The 12,469-nt window shown below is 36.2% G+C and overlaps 1 protein-coding gene across 1 annotated transcript; it reads right to left on the bottom strand.

Moving 5' to 3' along the window:
* Window positions 1-3,233: 3,233 nt before the first annotated feature.
* Window positions 3,234-11,543, bottom strand: rbmx2 (RNA binding motif protein X-linked 2). The gene is made up of 6 exons (XM_056447037.1): window positions 11,490-11,543; window positions 9,949-10,064; window positions 8,724-8,775; window positions 8,486-8,615; window positions 6,569-6,749; window positions 3,234-4,580 (listed from the first exon to the last, which is right to left on the bottom strand). Exons 1-6 carry the CDS (start codon window positions 11,492-11,494, stop codon window positions 3,688-3,690), a joined length of 1,377 nt encoding a protein of 458 aa, XP_056303012.1. The 5' UTR covers window positions 11,495-11,543; the 3' UTR covers window positions 3,234-3,687.
* Window positions 11,544-12,469: the final 926 nt, after the last annotated feature.

Genomic DNA, 12,469 nt, shown 5'->3' with positions numbered 1-12,469 from the left:
AGCACGAGACAGAGTGAAATGCCCAGCTGGTAATCAACTATATAAAAGTAGTCACAGTGCACACGCGCTTCATAGTGTAAGGCTTTTTTCACACACACACACGCACACACACAACCATCCTCAGAAGAACTGGGGAGATCGACGCGAGTCTCTCTCTCCCTCTCCCTCTCTCTCTCTCACACACACACACACAACGCTCCTCAGAAGAACTAGGGAAAGCGACGCGAGTCTCTCTCTCTCTCTCTCCCTCTCCTCTCTCTCTCACACACACACACACAACGCTCCTCAGAAGAACTAGGGAAAGCGACGCGAGTCTCTCTCTCTCTCTCTCTCTCTCTCTCACACACACACACACACACACACAACGCTCCTCAGAAAAACTAGGGAAAGCGACGCGAGTCTCTCTCTCTCTCTCTCTCTCTCTCTCTCTCTCTCTCTCTCTCTCACACACACACACACACAACGCTCCTCAGAAGAACTAGGGAACGTGACACGAGTCTCCTGTCTCCTAGCTTACGATCGATCGCCATAGCAATGACAAACGGCAGTGGAACGCGAGCTCACAAAAGCCTTTAAGGTTAAACCCGTAAACAAAGCGGCACGCGTCGCGTTTTTAACGTGGCTTACATGTGATAAGAGAATATAAAGAGTAACCGCGTGTACTGTACCAGGTTAACAACTCATCTTTGGGTAGAGACTGTCAATATTATCCATCTGAGCACAGCGTGACTTCATTGGACCGGCGGCGTCTGTGTGTGTGTGTCTAGTGTTTTTTCTGTGTTAGTGGGCGGGGCCGCAGGTTTCAAATCTCCCTGGTTTGCGCGCGTAACTACTGGCGAGGCTTGTGTTTCGTGGCTGCGTCATCGCGAAACACCTAATGACTCGTTATCAAGGCGACTCGTTTGAAGCACTATGAGTCGACTCTTTTATAGATGAATCAATAGTTTTAAACACTGTACACTTACAGATTTAAGCCTTAGCTGGATATTTCACTTCACTTAGAGCTGTGTTACACACTACATGGAAGGGCATTTTCAAAAACCCATAATATGGGCTCTTTAATACAATGCTTTAACATTATTAAATGTACATGCTGAATCACTGATATGTGTTGGCTTGCACGGAGTCACAGTTCTATTGTAAAGAAATTAAGTTCTACTAAGTTCAATTTCAGACGGTTTGTTTTATTTTCAAGATCTGAGGTGAACTATCTGCTGCTGTTTTCAGTAGTATGGCAATAAATGTCTGCATTTAACACTGAATAAAGCACATGAGGTGTACCTGAGGTGATTATTGTAAGTTTTCTCTTGTTTAGCTGCAAGAAATAGAAACTCGGGCTGAACGATTCTGGCTAAAATTGGAATCACGATCATTTTAATTTTTTTTTGCTTAAATTCAAGATCACGATTTTCTCACGATTCTGTAGATGTAATATGAGCAGGTTATTATTATTGTTATTTCTCAAACATATGATAAAATAAAAATATTAGGCCTATGTGTGGGTCTACTGTTAGTTTAAATGCTAAATTTTGTATAAACTTGGAACGGTGGACTTAAATAGACCTAAAAAAAATGTCCTGTTTATTAATGCACAATAAAGCGATTACATCAGAATAAAATTTTTCATAGTTCTTATGTTGAATTATTGTGTTTGAGACATAGGCTTGTCATTTGTCGTTGACAACATTATTGGTTCATTTTTTCACAGGTAAAATGAAAGATTTGTCATTATCAAATTCCCTCTTGTATTTTATTCAACATAGGCTACAGTAGTTATGCTAACAAAGTAAACATTTATTTTTATGCACAACACATTGTGTTCACTATGAAAGAAAAAAAACATCAAATGCTTGTCCTAATCATAACTTTGAAATGTGATATGATCATTTAAATGATGTGCGGCCGGTTTCACTTTCACTTCTGAGTGCGGCTCAAGGCCTCCGTCACTGTGAGATAAAAACACACATATGCTAATCATACTTCCCGCGCGGCTCCCAGTCCCAAACGATTGCTCTGTGCAACAAACTGAATGTTATTTACACTTTATTACCTGTTATTCACAGCCTATGCATGTTTTGTTCACTAAAGTAGGCATCATTTGCTGGCACGTGCGCGTCCTTTCAGTAGTAAACAAACAGTCGCATGGTCAGCTCACGTGCGGCCATGAATACATCATTACATTAAGACAGAAATAAAATTTTTGGGTGAATTATACCTTATAAATACAGTATGTGCCTCTTTCAACACCATTTGGAGGTGTCCACGTTAGGACCCGCGGGATCTAAAAATAACGGTATCAGTTTCAATACCGTTATACCGTCATAAAAACAATGCACTTATATAGGAGACAAGTATTAAATAATAAATATTATTTATGTAATGGCTACAAATGCGTATGCGTGATTGTCATCATGGGACAGTGTGAAGGAGAGAGAGAGAGGTGAGGTAAGATGGCGAGTCACGCAGCAAGTGGTCTCGAAAAAGAACAACCTCCGCAGTTTGGCAGTATTTCCGGTTTCGACTGAACGAGAAGGGAGACGTGGTAAATACGAACTAGAGGTCTGCATGTGGGAATAAATTTCAGAATAAAGTGCAGGAGCGGTCGGTAACTTTGGTGTAATATGAACGGGAGCGGGCGCACTGTATAACAATATCGCTCCCGAGCAAGCGAGCACGTGCACAACCACGTGGATGCTGTTTATGTGTGTGAATGAGAGAGAGCATGATGCTGTGTGTCGCTTGGTGCTCTTTATGTGTGTGTGTGTGTGTGTGTGTGTGAATGAGAAAGAGCATCCTGCGCAGATCTCTAATCTTAACAAGACAAACAGATGACCGGTTTTCAGTTTCTGAATGGTTTAGGCACAAGCCAACAGTTTGATGACTCTGTCTGCGCCTTATGTCATAATTGTTTTATTATGCATGGTAATACCGGATACCGAGGTAAAATAGGGGGGAGGTTTGACGCTATCAAAATTTTGATACCGCCCAAGCCTATTCCACGTTGCTACGACTGCCTTTATGCTTCTCTCCTAACCTTGAATATATAATTGGCTGAATAGTAGAAAAGATGAATTAAGACTGTGTGTAAGGTCGAATCGAGATCGCGATCTTATTATCGATTAATCATGCATCTCTAATAGAAACTGTTTCCAATATATTAATTCAAGGTGTTGGTAGAACAAAAACAATGTGGAAAATATTCCTTCTATCGTGCCGTTGCTTTTATTTACAACATGATTTAAATAAGCCTTTAGGCTCGATAGTCAGGCTCGCTCCTGTTGGAACCTGCACTTGCACTTGTTTTAATCCAGGAATGCAATACCTAGTTGAACCAGTTGAGTATCAGATTGACATACTGCAACTTTAATGTCTTTTATTAGTTAATTTTATTTTACAATTGATGTCAGGTTTACAATTGACAGGTATTTCTCGCATCACCTTGATTTTGGAGTTCATCAGTACATTTTAGTATTTTATTCTTGTTACAGTATTTGTGCTAACTTTAAATAAAATCTATTTATTAGTCAAATGTAATCTGTGTAACTTAACATCAAGTGGCCATTGGTCATACATTCCAGGTAGACTTATTAAAAAGTGTGAAACATTTATTTACATTTTTGAAGTACAATAAAAACTAAATTTTGCACATTTTTTTCACATCAAAAAAAAAAAAGTAAACTACTGTGATCAGTTTCGCCTGTGTTCTCTTTCACGACTGTGATCTCTGTGTTTGCCATTACCTCTGTCTCTCTTTCTGTCCCTGTCTCTCTCTCGTTCTCTGTCTCTCTCCCCATCTCTCTGTCTTCCTCCGTCTCTCTCTCGTTCTCTGTCTCTCTCCCCATCTCTCTGTCTCTCTCCATCTCCCTGTCTTCCTCCGTCTCTCTCTCGTTCTCTGTCTCTCTCCCCATCTCTCTGTCTTCCTCCGTCTCTCTCTCGTTCTCTGTCTCTCTCCCCATCTCTTTGTCTTCCTCCATCTCTCTCTCGTTCTCGGTCTCTTTCCCCATCTCTCTGTCTTCCTCCATCTCTCTCTCGTTCTCGGTCTCTTTCCCCATCTCTCTGTCTTCCTCCATCTCTCTCTCGTTCTCGGTCTCTTTCCCCATCTCTCTGTCTTCCTCCGTCTCTCTCTCGTTCTCGGTCTCTTTCCCCATCTCTCTGTCTTCCTCCGTCTCTCTCTCGTTCTCGGTCTCTTTCCCCATCTCTCTGTCTTCCTCCGTCTCTCTCTCGTTCTCGGTCTCTTTCCCCATCTCTCTGTCTTCCTCCATCTCTCTCTTGTTCTCGGTCTCTTTCCCCATCTCTCTCTCCTCCTCTGTCGCTTTCTCTCTGCTGTGTGTCTGCATGTCTTCTGTCTGTCTTCTTGCCCTCTTCTCTCTCCCTGAACTGCTCCTGCTCATCTGCTCTGTCTCTTCTGCTAGCGGCCGGTCCTTTCACGCTGTATTTCTCATACGCCGCATCCTCCTTCTCCTTCTTCACTCTGACAGGAGAAGATGCAGAGCTTTCAGAGCACCCCTCACGTTTGTCCAGCTTCAGAGCCTTTTTCTTCTCTTTCTTCTCCTTCTTCTTTTTCTTCTTCTCCTTTTTATCTGAAGCATAACAAACAATGTTCATCAATACATTTGTATCTCTAGTGACATTTAAAATATATTCATTTATCAAACTTATGTATTGTCAGATTAATGCCAATATTTCATAGGTAGTTAGATATTCCAGACAGACATTTATTGACATTTCATTAAGTATTCCAAAAAAATAAAACCTTGCTTTTGTATCAGTGTTTTTTGTGCTAACTTCTCTGTGTTCATGTACTCGGAGCAGTTTTATGTATTTCAGTTTTGGTAACACTTATCACGCAATAAGGTTGTATTAGTTAAGTTAGAGATAAAGTACATCCAGGAGGTTGTTATTGCAGAATAAAGCCAGACAGCTGAACACTAGCTATGTTTCCATCCAAAAATGCGAATCCAAACTTTATGCGTAAAACTGGATTATTGCATAAAAGAAGTGCGAATAAAGCAGCGTTTCCATCCAATAAGGCAAAGAGAACAAAATCACCACTTCCACCACAATTGCCGCCAAATATAACAGTATATAAAACAATAAAAACTGAATTTACTGCGGTAGGAGAAGCTGCGTGAATCTTTTCTTTATTTAATAAATAACTTGTGCCTCAAGCTGAATTTATACTTTCACTTGGTGCCGCATCGCGCACCTCCGCTGACTGCGCGCGCACCTCACGAAATGGACGAGGCTTTTATACTTGCCGTGTTCGCCGTTGTGATAATATTTTTTAAACGACAGAGGGCGGTCAGAATCTGACCGTAAAGTCAGACGAATAAACAGAGAAGAAGAAAGTTTCCGGAACTACGTCATATCATTAATATCATTCAAGATTTTTAATCTAATTGTTTTTATAATTTATTTTAATGATTACAAGGATTTTTATAACCATTCAATATTTCCTGAATCAAACTTTGATGCATCACATGCTTTTGTTTATATCTCGGACAGTTTTACCTATTCAAGTTTATTAAAATATTAATCACAACAGAACATGGGTTGCAATTTCTAGCCAAGAATTATTGATCATCTGGTTATCTCTATAATCACGGACCATAAAGATGTCTGTACAGTCGTACTGTTTGAGAAAAAATCTCTTCAAAGTGATTCATATTCAACTCAAATCAAATGCGGTGCCGCATGCACTGGTCGCTCGAGTCTCAAAAAAAAAATCATGCGCTCCACTGGCCGCAATGATGTCGTGCGCACCCAAAGCGAACCTCCGCAAACTCTGTGATAATGTCACATTCGCTGCGCACTCAAGCGAACTAGCAGATGCATCAAGTATAAACCAGGCTTCAGAGGGCAATCCTGACACGCAGTGAATGAGGGATGACGTTTGAAGGCATGAAACAAAGAGCACATACGCTCTTGATTCTGGAGGTCATTAATAATATAATAACACTAATACTGAAATGGTTGAGGCATTTTACAATGACCAAAACAACATTTCAGATGTTTTACAGTGTGGTCAGCCTGCTGATTTGTCCATTTTTTATCATCACATGATCTCTTTTAACAAAATCACATGACTTTTTGACTTTTTACTGGAATTTGTTTGGTAAAAGCGTTTCCATAATAGTTTATGCGCATCTTTTCTTATTGAATAAAAAGTTTATCCCAGTACTCAGTTATGCACATAGGTGTTTTATGAGCATTTTCAAAACATGCGCATCTTTGCATTTCAAAAATAGGTGGATGGAAACGTAGCTACTATTGTATAAGACAAATCAGCGGTGTTTAAGTATGTGCTCATCAGCGCTCAAATGGTAGCAGGAAATGGATGTTTTAAAAATTTCAGTACCGAATTCCAGTATTATGACAATGTTATTACTTGGCGTTGGGATTAAGAACAGAGGTCAATATGCAGGTGTTTAACTGAATTGTTTTAATGCACTCCTGCATATGCATAAACATATACACTGTAGTCTGGATACTTCAAAACCGTAGTGGGTGTTTCTTTCCGTCTCGCACTGAACGCAGTCGATTAATCATAACAGACAAGTCATCTCACCTTTTTTAGGCTTCTTTACAGGTACAGTGTACTCTTCTGCAGACTCTTCCTCAGAGGACGAAACTGCTTTAGGAGCACATCCCTCTTCGCGTAAACGTTTAGTGATGTCATCAATGTCATCCGTGTCCTTCGGTGGTCGATAATTCGCTACGTGGTCCACACGTATGGTCCGGCCCTTAATCTTCATGGCAGACAAAACAAACAGCAATATGTGAGTCAATGACATGATGCTATTGTTATCTAGATATATTATAAAATTAAACTAAATATGTGATGAGCATGTTTTTAATCTCTTAGTTGCAATATTTTTTTTCTTTGCAATATATATTGTGATATAATATAATATATTGGGATATAATTTCACCAGATGACTTAACTCTTTTTGCAAAGACTTTAGATTGATTGGGATAATTTTATAGTGGAGTTAAATATAAATATACTTTATGTAATTTATTATATACACATAATAAACTAAATACAGTCATAAATAAACATGATGAAGAAAATATTTAAGTGAAATAAACAGTGATTTATGGTTTTCTAGGGAGAGTCTAACAGTATTCGGTTACAGAAATTGAATAATCAAATGTAAATTAACAATGATTCATCTTCATCATATAAATTGTTCAATAAAATGAATCTTTATTGAACTTTGTTATGCGCTATTAAATTGCTTTGAACTCTCTTAAAATGCTTACATTGTCACAGGCCTTAAAACTCATGCAAATGATTAATGTGATTAACTCTATTATGGTTCAATCCTGCAGTCTCTCTACAAATCTCATGTGTTTTTACCTGTGGTTCCTGGTCATCTAACATTGCATATCTTGCGATGTAAATATTGTGTAAACACACATTACGATATCGATGCTAAAATTATATATTGTGCAGCCCTAGTATTACGCGCCTTGTATATAAAACTATGGAATAAACTAAGAGACCCCTTGGATATTCTCAGTTTCTCTGCATTTAGAAAACAGTTATGTGTTCGAGTAAAAAAATATGTTTTAGTTTTGCTCTGCAAGTAACTAGTGACATTCTTTTCAATTTAAATTGGTCATTTAGAGCTTAAATTGGTCAAAATAAACAGCTGCAATGTTTTAGGCATTTTTCTATTCACTTTTATTTAGACAACACACACACAATATCAATGTTTTAACTTCAAAGGAGTTAAGAAAGCCATATTTGGTGCAATAGCCCTGATTTTTTGAAAACAATGAAAACATTTATTGTCAACTTAAAAAACTCGAAATGATTTTTTTATATGGAAGAAATGTTATTAGACTGTAGGAGTGGGGTGAGAGCGTGAGTGATAAACAGCACCTGTTATCGCACTGGTCTCGAGTCCCACAGAGGAGCTTTAGCTAATGAAAGGAGGAGAGAGGACCAGGCCTGGACAATTTATGTTTTGGTTTTGCTTTCAGTTATGTTGTCGCCTCTGTGAGGAGCTGTGCCTGTTTCTTTAGTTTTAACTTTACTAAACAGATCTTCATACAATAAAACAAATAAATATTTTACTCAAACCCATAACTAACTCCAATTTACTAAATTCAGACAAGCTGAGATTTTTGAAGTGGGCTTTTATGCCGCATTTGATATATTTATATTATATGTATATATATATATATATATATATATATATATATATATATATATATATATATATATATATATATATATATATATATATATATATAATATATATAATATATATATATATACATATAATATAAATATATCACTTCAAAAATCTCAGCTTGTCTGAATTTAGTAAAAAAAAAAAAAATATATATATATATATATATATATATATATATATATATATATATATATATATATATATATATAAATAAAATAAAATACAATTCAGGTTGAAAAAGACCACATAGCTAAAAAGACATTAGAAAAGCGCTTCACCTTGATTCCGTTAAAGTTATCGACAGCCAGAATGGTGCTCCTTTGATCTTCATAGCACAGGAAACAGAATCCTTTGGATTTGCCCGTCTTTTTATCTCGAACCAAATTGATGTTGGCAATCTCTCCATACCTGACATTCACAGAGGAGGATTAAGCTTCACTAGCAAAAAAATAAATAAATAAATACTGACGTCTTTAGCACAAAAAGACATGTTTAAAATGAACACTCATGACTTACTGAGAAAAAACACAGATGATGTCTCCTTCTGTCAGCTCATATGGAAATCCACCTGCACATTGACGTTAGTATTATACATATTTACATATATTAAAAGAAATAAATACATATATACATACATACATACGTACATACATATATATTTATATACCACACACACACGCACGCACGCACGCACACACACACACACACTTGAAGTCAGAATTATGAGCCATCCTGAATTATTAGCTGTATATTTTTGCCCCAACTAGGCAAGTTAGAGTTATTAGGCAAATCATTGTATAACAAAGATTCGTTTTGTTGACCATCGAAAAAAAATTTTGCTTAAGGGGGCTAATAATATTTAATTAAAAAAAATTTAAAACTGCTTTTATTCTAGTCAAAATTTACCAAATCAGACTTTCTCCAGAAGAAAATTTCTCAGACATACTGTGAAAAATGTCTTGCTCTATTAAACATCATTTGGGAAACATTTGAAAAAGAAAAAAATTTTCACCGGAGGGCGAATAATTCTGACTTCACGGTTTGAATTGCAATGTTCAGTCTGGTAAATGAATGCAACAAAAAATACAACAATAAATGTACATCACTTGTGTGGGTTTCTAGAGGACTATAATCATGTCATTGTCTACAAAAACTCACAGCTAGTTAAACAGACGAATGCTGCCATCATCTGGCAGATTGTAAAAATAGCCTATCCAGACAGCATCTCAGCGTCTATAACAGGGGTGCCCAAAACTCAGTCCTGGAGGACAGGTGTCCTGCAGAGTTTAGCTCCAACTTGCTTCAACACACCTGCCTGGAAGTTTCTAGTATGCTATTTAGAGCTTGATTAGCTTGTTCAGGCATGTTTAACTAGGGTTGGGGCTAAATTCTCCAGGACACAGGCCCTCCAGGAGCAAGTTTGGGCACCCCGGTCTAGAATAATGATTGCCGAAGTGCTGTGAAAGATCTGTTTAGATCAAGGGGGCTCAACCCTGTTCCTGGAGATCTACCTTCCTACAAAGTTCAGCTCCAACCCTGATCAAACGCACATGAACCAACTAATTAAGACCTGAAGCAGCACTGGATAATTAAAGGCAGGTGTGTTTGATATGGGGTTGCAACTGAACTCTGCAGGAAGGTAGATCTCCAGAAACATGGTTGTACACCTCTGGTCTAGATTGATCTTTCTTTTGGTCCACAGCCACGATGTAACTATGTAATAATGTTCATATTCCCTCACCGATGAAGACCCAGGCGCTGTTTTTATAGACTGAATGCCAGGACACAGTCTCTTTGATGCCTAGCTGAGCTTCTCTTTCATTCAGTTCATTGATCAGCTTCACTTTGGTCAGTGGACTACATTTAAAGAAGAAAAAAATCAGAAATATATGAGAAAATACAGTATATTCAGGATTAGGGCTGCACAATATACTGTTTTAACATCGATATCGCAATGTGCGAATATGCAATAGTCACATCGCGGGACCTGCAAATAGAGTTGTAATTACAATGACCAGGAGCCACATTTCAGAACATGATTTTCGGAGTCATCGCAAATTTGAACCCTATCAAAGTGAAAAATTTCATTTGGATGTGTTTTAAGGAACTGTTTTTAAGATAACAAACGGATATAAACCAAGAAATTTTAGTTTTATAGTTTAAAGATTTAACAAAGATTAAATTGTATTTAATTTTCAAAATGAAGACAATACAATGTTATTTGATTAATGATGAATTTATGTTCTTAGATTCCACTGAAAACCATAAAGACAAAACAATTAAAATATATACCTTTGTTCTGCTGTTTTCATCTGTGCCTTCAAATAGTTTATTATGTTTCATGCATATGTTAATGAGTTATGAGTTATTTAGGTAATCTTTAGTGAAATTATATTCATATCGCAATGTATATCGCAGAAAAACAAAATATCACAATGTCCAAAATGGAATCAATAAATCAATTCCAATATTTTGCAGCACTATTCAGTATTCATTATGATTTTGACACTTTTTACAACCTACAATCTTCGCAAATTAAACATCTTAACAAATCTACATTTATGTATATAGTTTTGTTATGCAAATCAATAGTTCTGTCCTACTGATAACATATCTTCTAAATTCAATTGGTAACAAAAGGTTATCGTTTTCAAATATATCCTATTTATAAAGGAATAAAAAAAAAAAAAAAAAAAAAAATATATATATATATATATATATATATATATATATATATATATATATATATATATATATAATTTATTTTGTTGTATTTACAATACCAATGTTTTAACCTGGGAAGATGTTCTGAAATCTGTATTTAGTGCAATAAAATGGACTTTATATCACAACAAAGTAAGATATTTGTTATTTTGACCAATTGTAAGCTTCTGAAAAAAGATATAGTTTAATGGGGTGATGAGGTTTCTTAACTAAAAATGATTTCTCAATAACAATTCAATGACAAGTAACTAACAATTGAACAACGTTTTACGACAAAATGTGATTTCTATTATTAAAAATTTACATTTAGTTCTAATTATATTATTATTAAAATAAAACACATGAAACTGAATGTTAATGTTTAATGTTACAGTTTATATTTATGCTAGCTTTAGATGTTGCTGCAAACCAGAGGCTAAGTATTTAGCTTCTGACCATATCGACATTTCGTTCCATGGCTGAATGGTCTAGTTAAATTCACAGACGATCATGAAACACGGGGCAACAAATGTATTGGGAATATTTTAATTAAACGCACACATTTAACTCATCACTTACTTCATTTTGATGAACCGCAGTCACTCCGGAAATAGTTCCTTTTTCGCAGTCCACACGTGGTACTATTGTCTTCCGGTTTAGACAAAAGGATTGTGGGATATGTATTTGACTGACTGTCCACATGGCGTTTTTGAAGTTAAACCATGCTAATTGCAAATTGACCATTTCGCTAAATCTTTAAAACAATGGTAAATAAAAAACATGAACAATAAAACAAACTAACACATCGTGCTTACAACACTGCTAAAATGAATAGTCTCTGTCAGTTTGATCAAATTATAGCCTACATTTCCCTTAGTTTAGATTAGAGGTTTAAAATGATAAAAATTGCAAATTGTCTCAAAATTGTCAGCAATATTTGCTGCATTTATGTTATTTTGTACCTAAAAACAGACTCTAAGCTATAAAGGAAACAAAGAGAAAACTAAAGATGTGGTGATTAACTGTTAATGTCTTTAGAAAACTATAGGCTAGCATCATATTTGACACACAAATGACTTATCAAAATAAAAAATCTTTGTTGAAAATCTTCAATAGAAATATCAATATATGCACAAATAGTGTTTTTCAGCTAATGGTAAACTTACGGTGAAAGTTTAATGTGACTATTTTCAGTTTCATAAGGTTACTTTTACAGCATCGATGTTGTAATGTAATTACAATACATTCAGTTAAATAGAATTAATTTAGTTGTTTAAGGGTAAACAAGATGAAAGACCAGCGCCATCAGGATCAGCAGGCTAGTGCAGAAACTCAATACCAGAAAATACTGGGGTAAAATAAACTGCCATATTTTAAAGACACGGCATGTGCTTCTTGTCTGGTCTGAAATCCACATATATCGAATATCTATCACGCAGTGAAGATCACTGATTTTTAAAGAAATCAGACCTTAAATGTGGCAATTTTATAACGAAAAGACACCGAAAGCCCTGGGGCTGCCTAACTAAAATTGAAAGTATGTGTGCATATCACACATA

Source organism: Danio aesculapii, chromosome 21 (assembly GCF_903798145.1).
Source record: "Danio aesculapii chromosome 21, fDanAes4.1, whole genome shotgun sequence".
Classification (NCBI taxonomy): Eukaryota; Metazoa; Chordata; class Actinopteri; order Cypriniformes; family Danionidae; genus Danio; species Danio aesculapii.
This window is presented reverse-complemented; position numbering and strand designations above follow the sequence as displayed.